General features: G+C 41.8%; 1 protein-coding gene across 1 annotated transcript; it reads left to right on the forward strand.

The window, feature by feature from the left end:
• Positions 1-12,121: 12,121 nt before the first annotated feature.
• Positions 12,122-13,809, forward strand: LOC115593862 (odorant receptor 131-2-like). The gene is made up of 2 exons (XM_030437538.1): positions 12,122-12,136; positions 12,880-13,809. Exons 1-2 carry the CDS (start codon positions 12,122-12,124, stop codon positions 13,807-13,809), a joined length of 945 nt encoding a protein of 314 aa, XP_030293398.1.
• The last annotated feature ends 3,143 nt before the right edge of the window (positions 13,810-16,952 follow it).

Raw genomic sequence — 16,952 nt, forward strand, 5'->3', positions numbered from 1 at the left:
GAAGCCCCGCTCTAAGGGCCGTGGTGGTGGGCACATACATCGAGCCAACATCCTGGTTAAACGACTTCCAGTGCTGAGTGTCACCTCATTTGAATGTGCAGCCTTCTCTGTGGCTGGGCATACACAGCTACAGGTTGTCCTCATCTACCGCCCTCCAAAAGCCTCCTCCACTTTCCTGTCTGAGCTGTCTGAGCTACTCACCTCCATCTGCTCTTTGTCTACATCTACACTCCTGCTTGGTGATTTCAACATCCATGTGGACTCCACCAGCTGCCCCTTTGCCTCTGAATTCCTGTCACTCCTGGATTGTTTCAACATCACACAGCATGTTAAAGGTCCCACCCATGTCAAAGGCCACACACTGGATCTGGTGTGCTCCACTGGCACAGCTCCCTCCCATCTACAATGCCTGGACCTCGCTGTTTCTGACCACTATGCTGTCCTCTTCACTGTTTCTGTCCCTGTGCCCAAGCAGCGCATAAGTCGAAACATCACATTCAGGAACATCAAGACAGTGAACACTCTGGCCCTGACCAACATCCTGGAAACCCACCTGGTCTCTGATCCCCTCGACTCCTCATTGGATGGGCTGGTGGCCCACTATAATACTGCTGTCTCCTGGGGTCTTGACTCCCTTGCCCCTCTTAAAACCCGGACTGTGTCATTTACCCATTCTGCCCCCTGGTTCACCATTGAACTCCGCACCCTTAAGACCACTGGTCGCCACCTGGAGAGGCTCTATAAAAGATCTGGCCTCACCGTCCACCATGATGCCTACAAAGACCGTGTTAGGTCTTATAAAGAAGCTCTCTCCAAGGCTAAAACAAACTACTACACCACTCTCATTGGAGACCAGCAAAATAACCCCAGAATGTTATTCCCCACCATTAACCGGCTCCTTAGCCCTCTCGATGTGCCCCAGCTTTCTGGTGCCCCTGACCTCTGTTTCAAGTTCCTGGACTTCTTCCAGGAAAAGGTGGCTACCATTCACCAGCGACTCCTAGCATCTGCCACCACCCTACCACATGCACCTCTGACACAGATAGCTGATCCTCCCACTGTTTGCTTGCCCCAGTGCTCTTTCTCCTCCTTCTCTCCTGTGGACTCTATTTTTTGTAGCTAAGTTGGTCTCCCAGGCAAAAGCCTCCACCTGCTCTCTGGACCCCGAGCCAACAACTCCATAGCACAGAAACTGCCCTCATCAAGATCACCAACGACCTCCTCATCGCTGCAGATTCTGGCCACATCAGTATTCTGATCCTCCTGGACTGAGCCTTCGACACAATCTCCCACACCATCCTCCTTACCCGCCTATCTGACTTCCTTGGTCTCACCGGTACAGCACTCTCCTGGTTCCAGTCCTATTTAACAAACAGGAAACAGTTTGTCACCATTGGAGACTCCAGTTCACCTCAGCTGCAGTCAACAAGGACGTGCCTCAAGGCTCTGTGCTTGGACCCCTCCTCTTCACTATCTACATGCTTCCCCTTGGTCAGATAATTCGCGTACATGGTCTCAACTTCCATTCTTATGCTGATGATACTCAATTATATCTCTGCACCAAACCATTCACCCAGCTACCCCCACAGTCACTCGTCAACTGCCTACATGATTTAAAACTCTGGATGACATCAAATCTACTCAAATTAAACACCAATAAAACAGAGCTCATGGTTGTGGCCTCCAAGGCGCTGCTCCAGAAGGTTGGAGATCTTCTCCTGGATGATGGGCAGCTGCTCTATATCCCCATCCACGGAAGTCCGCAACCTGGGTGTCATCCTTGATTCCACACTATCTTTCCAATCACACATAAAATCCATTACAAAATCAGCTTTTTACCATCTCAAAAACATCTCCAGACTCCGGCCCTCTCTCTCTGAACCTGTGGCTGAGACCCTCATCCATGCCTTCATCACCTCCCGCCTGGACTACTGCAATGGAGTCCTGTCCAGGCTCCCTTCCAAAACCCTGGATAGGCTCCAGTATGTGCAGAACTCTGCTGCCAGGGTCGTCACCCGCACCAAGCCCTGGCAACACATCACCCCCACTCTCATCCGCCTTCACTGGCTCCCAGTTAAATCACGCATCACCTACAAAATTCTCTTCCTGACCTATAAATCTCTCCATTCCCTCGCCCCCCAATATCTGTCTGACCTCCTCCACCCCTACACCCAGTCCCGGACGCTGCACTCATCAGGCACACACAGCTGAAATCCGCTAACAGACTTCTCTTGAGACTTTCAAAAAAGACTTAAAAACCCATCTTTTTAATCAAGCCTATCAGCTCTAGATCCAGCCAAATCAATCAACTTCAACAATCAATTTTTTTAATCTTATATATATTTTTTGTTTGTCCATTTATTCTTTGTTTTGTTTGTTCCATTTTATTAAGTGTCCTTGGGTACCCTGAAAGGCGCTATAAAAATTAAATGTATTATCATTATTATAATAATAATACTCTGGTTTAATATGCACTGTTTAATTAAGCAAATGTGGAAGCCCTTTTCATTGCTGGGTTGCTTTAAAAGAAATTTATTTCACAGTAGCAGAGTAGTTACACTTAATCTGTTTGTTTGTTTTTTATTTTTACATCAACATAGCACGTTTCTACAGCTATTGTTCCTTTGGCGACACTTAGAGGTGATGCTGGGAAACTGTTAATGTGCACATCAGAGACACATTAATGGACAATTAACACACATGTGTTTGCAATCATATGGATGGATATAAAAGCATCCGCAAAGTGATGAAAAAATGGCATTAACAATGGCAGCCTTGGCCTTGTTAGAAGACATCGCAAATGGTTATATCAGATGCGAGAGGGTGTTTAGAGAACGGGAAGATCTGTTGGCAAATGACGACAACTGGCTCATGAGTTGTTTTAGGTTGCCGAGGCCAGTGTTACTGGAGCTGTGCACAGAGCTGCGGCCGGCCCTAGAACGAAACGCAGCCAGGAGCCCGGGGTTGTCCGTGCCCACACAGGTGCTGACCACTCTTGGGTTTCTGGCAACAGGAGCCTTCCAGAGGGAACTGACTGACCGGTCAGGAGTGTGCCAGTCCACTCTGAGCCGAGCCATGCCAGCTCTGTGGGACGGGATCATAAGAATGTCATCCAGGTACATCAAATTCCCATACAATGCTGTTGAACAGGCCAACATTAAAGTGCAATTTGCAGCAAGAGCTGGTTTCCCTAACATAATGGGAGCTATTGACTGCACACATGTTGCTATAAAAGCACCATCACAGGATGAATTTGTTTTTGTGAACAGGAAACATTTTCATTCAATAAATGTTCAAATAATATGTGATGCGCAAATGCAGCTCACCAACATTGTGGCAAGGTGGCCTGGTTCAACGCATGACTCGTTCATTCATACCAATAGCATGGTTGGTAACAGGCTGGAGGCTGGCACGTGCACGGTGGGTGGCTTCTCAGTGAGTAAATAATTTATCCGTTTAATTGTGCCCCGAATTTAAACCAGCACAATGCCCATTTGGGCACGTGCATTCAAGTATGTGTATTTGTTTTTCCCTGGTGAATATAGAGTGGCAGAGCTATCTAACAAGCCCTTTTTTGTCTCCTTGTGTTCAGTATTTGTGTCAATAAACGCGTGCATAAAGTTGGAAATGTCACACTGCAGTAGCCACGGCGCACTTCTGCACTCATTAATATAAGTGTGATCAGTCTTGTCAATCCTTGTAATGAAGTTGTTTTGTCCTTCTGTTTGTTTCCCACGAACGGTAGTGTGTGTGATTATTTATATATATAAAAAAAATCTTTAAAAAAGTAATAGTGATTCAATCAAGTGGTGCATGAACAAAGGAAACTAAATCTATTTCACATGTTGTATTCTACCTTCATTTGCCTCCAGGGGACAGTGGTTACCCCCCTGAGAACGTGGCTGTTGACCCCTCTCACTAACCCCGGCACCGACCAAGAGAGGAGATACAACGACCGCCATTCTCGAACTCGGGCAGTGGTGGAGAGGGCAATTGGCTTATTGAAGGGGTGCTGGCGCTGTCTAGACAGGTCAGGGGGGATGCTGCTGTTCACACCTGAGAAGGTGTGCTGCATTGTGCTGGCCTGTGGTGTCCTGCACAACGTGGCACACCGCCATGGCATACCACTGCCAGAACACATCCCCCCACCAGAGGAACCGGACGCCAGACCTGTCAACCTCGACCAACCCCGGGAAGCGATACGGGCCTGGCAGCATCTGCTTTCAACGATGTAAAGAGGCAAGGACACAATTTACTTTTTAAGTGCATTTATTGCATTGCAAATATCTCCCAGGACATTTACAATTTGATCGAGACGATCACTGACGCCACGGATTGCTCTCACTATTTCCTCCTGTGATTCAAGCACATCCTGTGTGAGGACACGGCCAGTCGGGCGGACGTCAGCAGCTGGCCAGGGCACGTGGTGCTGGAGGAGCCAGTGGAGACGCCGGGGAGCATGGTGCAGATGGAGATGGAGGTGCTGGTGGAGGAGCCGGTGGAGACGCCAGGGTGCGAGGTGCCGGTGGAGGTGCTGGTGGAGGAGCCGGTGGAGACGCCAGGGTGCGAGGTGCCGGTGGAGGTGCTGGTGGAGGAGCCGGGGGAGACGCCAGGGTGTAAAGGGCCGGTGGAGGTGCTGGTAGAGACGCCAGGGCGCGCGGTGCAGATGGAGGAGCCCTCTCCTGGCTCATCATCTATTCAGAAATAATAATAAAAAATGAAGTAATTAAACATGAGTCAATGTGTTTATATCCTGGCAACTTTATGCACGAGCATGTGTAATGTGAGCAGCCTATTGTAAGACCAGTATAATGACAACATTTCTGAGTTGAACACAGTACCTTGGGGATGATCTGTGTCGCCTTCATGGGCCCCCACAACTCCAGTTAGAGCTGTGTCACCCACAATAGCTGCCACTCTCTGATCAAAGGGGGTCAGTTCCTCCCCTCCTGTCCCCCCGCCCGTTGCAGTCACGCTTCAGCGGTGGGCCGAAATCCTCCGCTTCACCTCCACCTTCACGTCGGACCTTTGTTTTTTTTTATTTCAGTGGGTGTGCGCTGCTCTGACCCCACAGCGTTCACTGCCTCACACACACGCTCCCACTCAAATTTCTCTTTTTTTTTGTGTTTATCCCTGAAGAGAGGCTACCAAAAAACACAGCTCCTCGGGTCTCCACTTCATTTAATAGAATTTCGAGCTAAGACTCGTTGAAGTTGCGCTTCTTCCCTTTACTCATCGTGTAAATCTGATGGTGCAGAGAGGGAATCCCCGGTGCAGGCCCTATTTCAATTGATTTGCATATTTAAATGGTGGCGTGGACAGGGAGGAGTTTAGCACTTCTACATGTGTGCTCAGTTCCACGTTGATTGGGATGTACAAAGGAAAAGTGCTTGGGTCCATGCGTACGCACACTTTGATACATCAGATTTCTTTTGTGCATACGACAGTTTCTGGATTCTAGCGTACGCCATGTTTCAGTAGGAAATCCATGCAAGTCTTAGTAGAGGCCCCAGTTCTTTGCTTTTTGGAGGTCCAATATAGGATGGTAACATTCAGGTGGATTAATGATGGCCAAGGGGAATAATTTAGTTTTTTGTTCTTTTCTTCTTTGTTTGGTCTGAAATTACTGAAAGTGTTGGGAAGATTCCAAACAGTTATGTAATGTGTCTGTTGATCTTAAGGTTAGAATTACATCCTGGAACTGCAGAGGGCTATGAAAAAAGGTCAAGTAAGTTATAAACAGGATTAAAACATTACAATCCAATATAGTATTCCTTCAAGAAACCCACCTGGCACATGAGGATGAGCTTAAAATGAGGAGGGGGTGAAACGGTAAAATTCTGTCAGCTCCCTTTCCCTCTCAGGCAAGGGGTGTCATGACTTTGATCCATGACTCTATTCCACTACAAATTCAAAACGTTATCAAAGGTAAGGCAGGGCGATACTTGATTATTCAGGGGAGGATTCTCAGGGAACAATTTACTCTGATAAATGTATATGCTCCAAACGCAGATGAACCCAACCTTTTCCAAAACATATTTCTTACTATTGCTTCTTTATCTGGTGCTTGTACTATGGCAGGTGATTTTAATTGCACCTTAGATCCACAGGAGGACAAAAGTTCGGGAGTTGACCAGTCACATCTGAGAAGCAGGGGTGTAATTCATCATTTCATGAAAGAAATTAGTCTAATTGATGTTTTGAGGGAAGATAATCCCAATGGGAAACAATATTTGTGTTTCTCTGGTACACACCAGTCGTATTCTTGCATAGATTTCTTTCTGATTTCAACACTACTAAAATGTTAAATAAAGGGGGTTTCTATGACGCCATACTCCTGTCAGACCACGACCAAACTCCTCAGTCTATTATGATCCCAATTTGTCTAGTGATATTCCCAATTGGAGATTTAAAACAACATGGTTGGCAGATACTGGCTTTGTAACTTTCTTAGATGAACAGATTAAATACTATTATGAAACAAATACGATAGAAACTTGAGGGAGTATCAGATGGGAATCATTTAAGGCCTTTATTATGGGACAAATAATGAACATTACTAGCTCTTAAGCCAAAGAAACCTACAAGAAGACAAAATCATTAGAAACCAAAATAAAGAAATTAGAATATGAATACTTCCAGTCAGGTTCTCAAGATGCCCACCAAAGATTACTTCAGTTGTATTTCTTTGAATTTCTTTGTTATGTTGTGAAAACAATAAAAAGAATGTAGGTTAAAAAAAAAATGTGCACAAGTAATTTCAAACATTCTCTGATTTCAAATAAGAGAGATGTTAGTCTGAGATTCTATTAATGAGCAGTCATACTAACAAGAGATAGTATTCAAGAACATTAGTACACATGTAGGTTTAAAAAAGGTTAATCGGTTTAAATCAAGATTAAAATTTGTTGATCTGTGAAGGAGATTTCATCTTTAATTGGTGATAACAGTTGTTTTCTACTACAGCACTTTGTTGTCACAAGAAATATTGGTAAGGCTTTGTTTATGCTAGATCTGCCAGGTATTTTTAGTCTAATCAAATATATGTCCTCAAAAGAGGCCTGCAAGTTTTACAGCTTCAATTACTCAGTGTTGTATGACTCTGTGGTGGCATCAGCCATTTTCTACAGAGCAGTCTGCTGGAGCAGCGCATCTCAACAGCAGGTAGGTAGAGACTTGATGAACATATCAAGGTCAGCTCCATCCTGGGACGCCCTCTTGACCCAGTGCAGTTGTTGGGAGAGAGCAGGATGATGGAGAAGCTGTCATCGCTGCTGGTGAAGGAGTCCCGCCCCCTGCAGCTCACTATCACAGCACTGGGCAGCTCCTTCAGTGACAGACTGATACACCCCAAGTGTGTGAAGGATAGTTATCACAGGTCCAAGTGTGTGAAGGATAGTTATCACAGGTCCAAGTGTGTGAAGGATAGTTATCACAGGTCCAAGTGTGTGAAGGTTATATGTTCATCAATTATGGACCTGGCCAAATATCAGGTGCGATAGTCAACATTTTTCTGGTGCAGCATGCAATCAGAAAAGTCACCAGTTACTTTACTGTTTTAATTAATCTAATGATTAAAAAGTACGATATTTGCCTCCAAAATGTAGAGGAAGGAAAGCATAAAGTAGCAGATAATATAAATACTTAAGTAAAGTACAAGTTCCACAAAATAAGTAAAGTACTTCAGTAATGTAATTAGTTACAGTCCATCACAGTATTTACAACATTTACTTGTTTTAATTTGTTTGGCAGTGTGTTTAAACGTGACATTAATTGTGACAAGTTTTGAATTTTTTTAAATCAGAATTTAAACATTCTACATGTAACTGTTAACTGGTCATGAAACAGTCTAAATTTAAATCTGGTGGCTCTATATGAACTACAGATAAGGAAACAACGCTATTAGCAAGAAGATTGGCTATCATATTACAGTGGAGGGGGGTTTGTTTGAAGTCAGATGATGTGAAACTGAAGTACTTCTGGACGACTGAGGAGACCGTGCCCTTTTGTGGAAATAAACAAATGACCTACAAAATGAATGCATTATCAGGTGGAAGATCTGATTTCAACTTCAGGGGGAAAACGACATAACATTTAAGCCAAACAAGTTTGATCAATTGAGGACCCACCTTGCACCTTACAGGATTTAAAGGATCTGCTGCTAACATCTTGCTGCCAGATACCACAAAATGTTGCCCAACGCATCAAACTGCCTCCACCAGCTTGTCTTCTTCCCATAGTGCATCCTGGTGACATGTATTCCCCAGGCAAGCGAAGCACCTGCAGCCCCATACACAACAAACTGTGATGCACTGTGTATTCTGACAAGTTTCTATCAGAACCAGCATTAACTTCTTCAGCAACTTGATATGATATGAGCAACAGTAGCTCGTCTGTTGGATCGGACCACACTGGCCAGCCTTCACTCCACATGTGCATCAGTGAGCCTTGGCCGCCCATGACCCTGTCGCCATTTACCACTGTTCCTTCCTCTGACCACTTTTGATGGATACTGACCACTGCAGAATAGGAACCAGCGGCGGTTCTAGACCAGTTTTAATAGGGGGGGCAGGTTGGGGCCTGTCTTTTTGTTAGGGGGCACATACAACCCGGAAAAAAGGATAAATCCCTCATTCAGACAATGCAGTGTTTACAATTTCAACAATTTTGATTGGGTAGTAAACTGCTGAGACACCTTATTTCTGCCTTTCCATTCAGAACAAAATTATTGCAAGAAATCTGTCATTGTATTATTAATGCAGACTCCTTGTCAGGGGGGTCCAGACTCAGAGTTACGGGGGCACTGGCCCCTGTTGGCCCCCCCCCCCCCCCCCCCCCCCCAGAACCGCCCCTGATAGGAACACCCCACGAGAGCTGCAGTTTTGGAGATGCTCTGACCAGGTAGTCTAGCCATCACAATTTGGCTCTTGTAAACTCACTAAAATACTTATGCTAACCCATTTTTATGTTTCTAATACATCAACTTTGAGGACAACATGTTAGCTTGCTGCCTAAAATATCCCACCAGCTTACAGGCTCCATGATGAAGAGATAATCAGTGTTATTAACTTCACCCGTCAATGGTAATGTTAGGCCTGATCAGTGACTATGTTGTTGATAAGAAAAGAGATCATAACGTACCTGGATGTGATTGGCAGTCAGCAGTGTCGATAACACCAGGCTGCAAAATGCATGACAAGATGAATACAGGGCTAACTAACTAGTATTAGCATGCTAACGCCACATGTCAAATCAGCACTGTAAAGTTACTGCAAATGTCGTACTTAACGTTTCTGAAGATTCGCTTAGGAGGGCTGAACACAACTTGCCGATAGTGATTCACACTTGAAAGCACGATGAAAGCATCTGTAATGATATGATGTAATGATATCATGTGGGGTTGACCTGAGGACAAAGCATATATACCTTGTGTTGCAGGAAACACCAGCAGCACACCACTTCTGCTGTCTGTGCAAACTAACATGTCCTCTAACTTTCTGACTTGACTGCTCAACTGATGAATAATTTGTCGTTCTGAACTCAACAGGTGCTTGTGGTGATCATTTTGAGCTTTTTTGACATGATGAACTTAACTTTGTATGTGTTGCAGTTTACTGGTACAACAAGCCAAAAGAGTCTTTTTTTCTTCACATATCATTCTGTAATGTTGTCTGTGTTGCAGCCAAAGGCTAATATCACCACTTATTTGCAGTATCTACCATCACATGAGATAATGTTGTTCAGGACGTTATCTGTGGGATCGAGCTGTTCTTTCTTCTACATTAACAGTGTTTTGCTGTTCACCCTGAGGTCAAAGCAGGTGTTTTGTGAGACATCCCGTTACATCCTGCTGTTCAACCTGCTCTTTGCAGATACTGCTACACTGGTATCGAACCTTCTGCTCTACATTCTGGCTTTTTTAGGGATAAGAATGTCATATTATGTATGTGGTCCCCTCATTCTGCTCTCAGTATTAACTGTCAGCATCTCCCCTCTCACCTTGGCTGTGATGTCATTTGAGAGATTTGTGGCTGTGTGCTATCCTCTGAGGCATGCTGCCATCTTTACCATGAGAAGCCTGAGCATCATCATTGCTCTGGTGTGGGCCTTCAGTTTTATTCACATCCTCATTCGAGGTTTTATGCTGTTATATGTGTTCACAACAATCTCCCTTGATCTGCATATGAATGACTTTTGCAGTATGGAGGCAATGTTTTTCGCACCAATCTTTAATGATTTTGAAGATGCATATGTCAGCATTCTCTTTCTGTCAGTTGGTGTAGTAATCTTTGCCTCCTACATTGGTGTCGCTCTGGTAGCAAGGTCTGCCTCAACAGACAAAGCCTCAGCTAGAAAGGCTCTTCAAACACTTCTGCTTCACCTGATTCAGCTAAGTCTGAGTCTTACCTTCACCTTGAGCTCCATAATTTTAACATCTGTTGCAAGAAGAGTAGGGAGATTAACCCTCATACGGATTTACAATGTATGCTTTGTGTGCCTGAATATCTTTCCGAAGTGTCTGAGTGCTCTCATCTATGGGCTCAGGGATCAAACCATCAGGCCTGCCCTCAGGCAAAATCTGTGCTGTCAGTGGAGATGCTCAATTTTCTGAAACAAGTGCCATTAACAATTTCGAAATGACAATAATAATAAGAATAATAGTTATAGTAATCACACAAACAATAATCTGTGGTTATTTAAAAAAGAGATGATTGTATGGAAAGGTTTTGTGTTATTGGCCTTCAATACATGTGTCTTAATTATACAATACATATTTTTTTTCTTGCAAAATGTAACAGTGGTTTATTATTTCTGTTTGTCTGTGAATGTCCTCAGACAGTTATGATCATGACAATCACACAGAAACAAAATAGTATAAATGAAAAACCCAAATGTTAAATTTTGTAAGAAGTACGTCCAAGTAACTTAAAATATTCTCTGACTTCAAAACAAGAAAGATGTTTACGAATTTAGCAAACTGGCAAAATGACTCTTTCATGAGCTGAATGTAAAAAACGTTTCAATAAAAATAAAGTGCATCTACTCTTTCATTCTTTCTTGGCTCAATGTTTTTTTGTTTTTTTTGTTTTTTTGCTGTATTCTGAGGGATATTAAGTACAAGTACCAAATAAAATACTTTTTATTTTTGTCAAGAAATCAATAGTTTGGTTTTTCAAAAAGGAAATTATTCCAGAACTAAACTTAAAAAGACTCACTATAATTTGATCACATGAAAGTCTTCATCTTATTGTTCAATTTATGTAAAAAGTGTAAAAATAAGTTACTTCATGGTGTGCTGAGTTGTTAGATAGTACAGATCTTACTATTTTTAATCAATAAACACCAGCATGTTTTTCAAGAGTTTGTTTTCTTCAATTTGACATTTTTGGACAGAACAAAATCATTCAACTTGTGTCAAAGTGTCAAGATTAGTCTGAGATACAATAGGCGAGCAAGAGATCATGATTAGAATCTGTTGATCTGTGAAGGAGATTGTGTCTTTAATTGGTGATAACAGTTATTTTCTGTTACAGCCATTTGTTGACACAAGAAATAGGTAAGACTTTGTTTATGCTAGATCTGTCATGTATCTTTAGTCTCATGTATGTCCTCAAAAGAGGCCTGCAAGTCTTACAGCTTCATTTACTCAGTGTTGATTGACTATGTGGTGATATTAAATGTACTTAAATATCAAAACTACCACTAAAAGTAAATTATACATATGTTTAAATGCATGTAGTGTTGTATATTATAGGTTGACTAATTATTATCTTGGCCAATAATCAGGTGCTATTGTCAGCATTTTTCTGGTTATCTGAAGCAGCAATTTTTTGTTTTGTTTGTTTGTTATTTTTACCTCAATATAGATAAAATATGTTTATTAAAGCTTGATGTTTATTTGCCTCCAAAATGTAGAGGAATGGAAGTATAAAGTAGCAAAAAAGGGAAATACTAAAGTAAAGTACAAGTTCTTCAAAATAAGTTCAGTAATCCAGTCAATGTATTTCGTTCACTCCATCACAATATTGACTACATCTAATTATTTGAATTTGTCTGGCAGTGTCACAACCCGCAGGTAGAGGTATATCATTTTGTGTTGCTCAGGTGCCACTTTTGAGATATGGACAGAATTTTAGTTTAAAGGTCCCATGTGTTAGAAAAGTACATTTTTCTGTGTCATTAACAACTCGTCAAATACCCCCCCTTTGGAATGGTCGATGGAGTCCGTCACAACCCCAAAGCTTCAGTAATTGATGAGTTTGGAATACATCTCAAAAATCAACTTTTCTTACAAAAAAGACCTTTAAAACAATAAAAAAAAAAAAAAAACTGGCTTTATCAACATGATGTGGAGGATACACTGTGCCAATGTTATGGCATTATAAAATATGTTTGATTGTTTTTTGATTTGTTAGTCTGCAGTTTAGTGTAATGACTTTATTACTGCTGATGGTGAAACAAAATGTATAATAAAGATGACCGCGACCTTGTAAGCAGTGGGAGAAAATGAGTTGAGTGTGAAAGAGACAGTGGTAAGGAGTTACATTACTAAATTCTGATGTGAACAAGATGCTGATGTAATGACATCATGTGGGGTTGACCTGAGGACAAAGCATATATACCTTGTGTTGCAGGAAACACCAGCAACACACCACTTCTGCTGTCTGTGCAAACTAACATGTCCTCTATCTTTCTGACTTGACTGCTCAACTGATGAATAATTTGTCGTTCTGAACTCAACAGGTGTTTGTGGTGATCATTTTGAGCTTCTTTGACATGATTAATTTTACTTCGTATGTGTTGCAGTTTACTGGTACAACGAGCCAAAAGAGTCTTTTTTTCTTCACATATCATTCTGTAATGTTGTCTGTGTTGCAGCCAAAGGCTAATATCACCACTTATTTGCAGTATCAAGTATCAGATGAGATAATGTTGTTTAGCACGTTATCTGTTGGATCAAGCTGTTCTTCCTTCTACATTAACAGTGTTTTGCTGTTCACCCTGAGGTCAAAGCAGGTGTTTTGTGAGACATCCCGTTACATCCTGCTGTTCAACCTGCTCTTTGCAGATACTGCTACACTGGTGTTGAACCTTCTGCTCTACTTTCTGGCTTTTTTAGGGATAAGAATGTCATATTATGTATGTGGTCCCCTCATTCTGCTCTCAGTATTCACTATCACCATCTCCCCTCTCACCTTGGCTGTGATGTCATTTGAGAGATTTGTGGCTGTGTGCTATCCTCTGAGGCATGCTGCCATCTTTACCATGAGAAGCCTGAGCATCATCATTGCTCTGGTGTGGTCCTTCAGTTTTATTCACATCCTCATTCGAGGTTTTATGCTGTTATATGTGTTCACAACAACCTCCCTTGATCTTCATATTAATGACTTTTGCAGTAAGGAAGCAATGTTTTTCGCACCAATCTTTTATAATTTTGAGGAAGCGTATGTCAGCATTCTCTTTCTGTCAGTTGGTGTAGTAATCTTTGCCTCCTACATTGGTGTAGCTCTGGTAGCAAGGTCTGCCTCAACAGACAAAGCCTCAGCTAGAAAGGCTCTTCAAACACTTCTGCTTCACCTGATTCAGCTGAGCCTGATTCTTACCTCCACCTTGAGTTCCACCATCATAACATCCATTGCTAGAAGAGTAGGGAGATTAACCCTCATACGGATTTACAATGTATGCTTTGTGTGCCTGACTATCCTTCCAAGGTGTCTCAGTGCTCTCATCTATGGGCTCAGGGATCAAACCATCAGGCCTGCCCTCACGCAAAATCTGTGCTGTCGATGGAGATGCTCACTTCTCTGAAACAAGGGCCAGAAACAACTTCAAGTGAATGCTTTTTCAATACACACTCTGCTTTTCAGCATTTTACAACATGTTGCTAAATGTAGAAAAAGGACAATAATAATAATAATAATAATGATAACAATAATGATAATAATAATAATAATAATAATAATAATATAAACAATGATCTGTGGTTGTTTACCATTTACAAAAGTGATGATTGTATGGAAAGATTTTGTGTAATTGGCTTTATTACATGTCTCTTAGATGTTCATTTAACAAATGTGTCCTTCTTGGATAATGTAACGGTGGTTTATTATTTCTGTTTGTCTGTGAATGTCTCAGACAGTTATGATCATGACAATCAGACAGTGAAACAAAACTGTATAGACGAAAAACACAAATGTTAAATTCTGTAAAAAGTATGTACAACTAACTTAAAACATTCTCTGATTTCAAATCCAGAGAGAAAATGAGCAGTCATACTAACAAGAGATAGTATTCAAGAATAGTAGTACACATGTAGGTTTTAAAAAGGTTAATAGGTTTAAATCAAGATTAAAATTTGTTGATCTGAGAAGGAGATTTCATCTGTAATTGGTGATAACAGTTGTTTTCTACTACAGCACTTTGTTGTCACAAGAAATATGGGTAAGGCTTTGTTTATGCTAGATCTGCCAGGTATTTTTAGTCTAATCAAATGTATGTCCTTAAAAGAGGCCTGCAAGTCTTACAGCTTCATTTACTCAGTGTTGTATGACTCTTTGGTGGCATCAGCCATTTTCTATAGAGTAGTCTGCTGGAGCAGCGCATCTCGGCAATAGTTAGGAAAAGACTTGATGAAGTTATAAAGAAGGTCAGCTCCATCCTAAGACCCTCTTGACCCAGTGCAAGTTTTGGGAGAGAGCAGGATGATGGAGAAGCTGTCATCGCTGCTGGTGAAGGAGTCCCGCCCCCTGCAGCTCACTATCACAGCACTGGGCAGCTCCTTCAGTGACAGACTGATACATCCCAAGTGTGTGAAGGATAGTTATCACAGGTCCAAGTGTGTGAAGGATAGTTATCACAGGCCCAAGTGTGTGAAGGTTATATGTTCATCAATTATGGACCTGGCCAAATATCAGGTGTGATAGTCAACATTTTTCTGGTGCAGCATGCAATCAGAAAAGTTATGAGTTACTTTACTCTTTCAATTAATCTAATGACTAAAAAAGTACAATGTTTGCCTCCAAAATGTAGAGGATGGAAATCGTAAAGTAGCAGATAATATAAATACTTAAGTAAAGTTCAAGTTACTCAAAATAAGTAAAGTACTTCAGTAAATGTAATAAGTTACACTCCATCACAGTATTTAATACATTTACTTGTTTTAATTTGTCTGGCAGTGTGTTTAAACGTGACATTAATGAGTTTTTAATTTTTTTAAATCAGAATTTAAACATTCTACATATAACTGGCTATGAAACAGCCTCAATTTAACTCTGGTGGCTCTATATGAACTACAGATAAGGAACCAAAATATTAGCAAGAAGATTGGCTATCATACTAAATTGGAGGGTGGTTTATTTGAAGTCAGATGATGTGAAACTGAAGTACTTCTGGACGACTGAGCAGACCGTGCCCTTTTGTGGAAATAAATAATGACCTACAAAATGAATGCATCATCAGGTGGAAGATCTGATTTCAACTTTAGGGGGAAAACGACATAAGATTTAAAATAATAAAAATAGATAAATAAAATGACATGAAATTTAAGCCAAACAAGTTTGATCAATGGAGGACCCACCTTGCACCTTACAGGTTTAAAGGATCTGCTGCTAACATCTTGCTGCCAGATACCACAGAATGTTGCCCAAAGCATCAACCTGCCTCCACCAGCTTGTCTTCTTCTCATAGTGCATCCTGGTGACATGTGTTCCCTAGGTAAGCAAAGCACCTAGCCATCCACATGATGTAAAAGAATACGTGATTCATCAAACCCAGTCCACATTTTTCCATTGCTCTGTGGTCCAGTTCTGATGCTCATGTGGCCACTGTTGGCGCTTTAGGCGGTGGACAAGGGTCAGCATGGGCACCCTGACTGGTTTGTGGCTCTGCAGCCCCATACACAACAAACTGTGATGCACTGTGTATTCTGACAAGTTTCTATCAGAACCAACATTAACTTAAGCAATTGAGCAACAGTAGCTTATCTTTTGGAGTGGACCACACAGGCCAGCCTTTATTCAACATTTGCATCAATGAGCCTTGGCCGCCAATGACCCTGTCACCGTTTACCACTGTTCCTTCCTTGGACCTCTTTTGATAGATATTGACCATTGCAGACTGGGAAGTAGGGATGTCATAAGAACCGATACTTGCGATACCTTTCAATTCTAAAATGTCAAAACAGACAATGCCCATTTTTCGAAGTACCACTTGCACTGATTCCAGTGTCAGAATCGGTGCCGCGCCCCCTCTGGTACTGATGGGGAGAGAGACTGGAACAGAGTGTTCCAGTCGATACTTACATTCAGAAGTAGTAGGTCACGAACAAGTGGAACTACACATGGCATAACAAAATCCACATGTGGAAGATGGCAACTGCAGCTCCAGCAATAGCCCCACCTCGACTTGTGTTGTTTATGGAAGTACTTTGCACATGAGGCAGATGAACGTGGCATTTTCATTAATCCGCAGAAGCATTATGCAAACGATGCTACTGTGGTCTTCAGACCAAGGGAAGTAATACTTCCAATTTAGCAAAGCACCTGTCATCCAGATTTGTTTACAGAATTCAGGGTGAGTTCTGATTCATATTAACAACATCCAAAGAATGAACCTTAACTGTTTTTTTGTTTTTTTTTAATCTGTCATTCTGAAATACACGCTACATGATGTTTGGGATGGTGGGCACATATGTTATGGTTTATGTTATGTACGTAGCTTATGCTGTAGTTTTAACATTAGCCTAGCACAAACGTTATAGCACTAGCTACCTCGCAGTAATGCGGCCTCAGAAGGAGAGAGAGAACGAGAGCATGTCTCTTGCAAGTATCTTCTCAAAACTAGCGAAATTCACAGAATATCTTAGTTGAACATAGTTACAAATGAATATGCAATTGGTTTGTCAAAACATGATTACCCCCCCAAAAATTTTTTTACGACGTAAACGTCAATTT

Source organism: Sparus aurata, chromosome 13, assembly GCF_900880675.1.
Source record: "Sparus aurata chromosome 13, fSpaAur1.1, whole genome shotgun sequence".
Classification (NCBI taxonomy): Eukaryota; Metazoa; Chordata; class Actinopteri; order Spariformes; family Sparidae; genus Sparus; species Sparus aurata.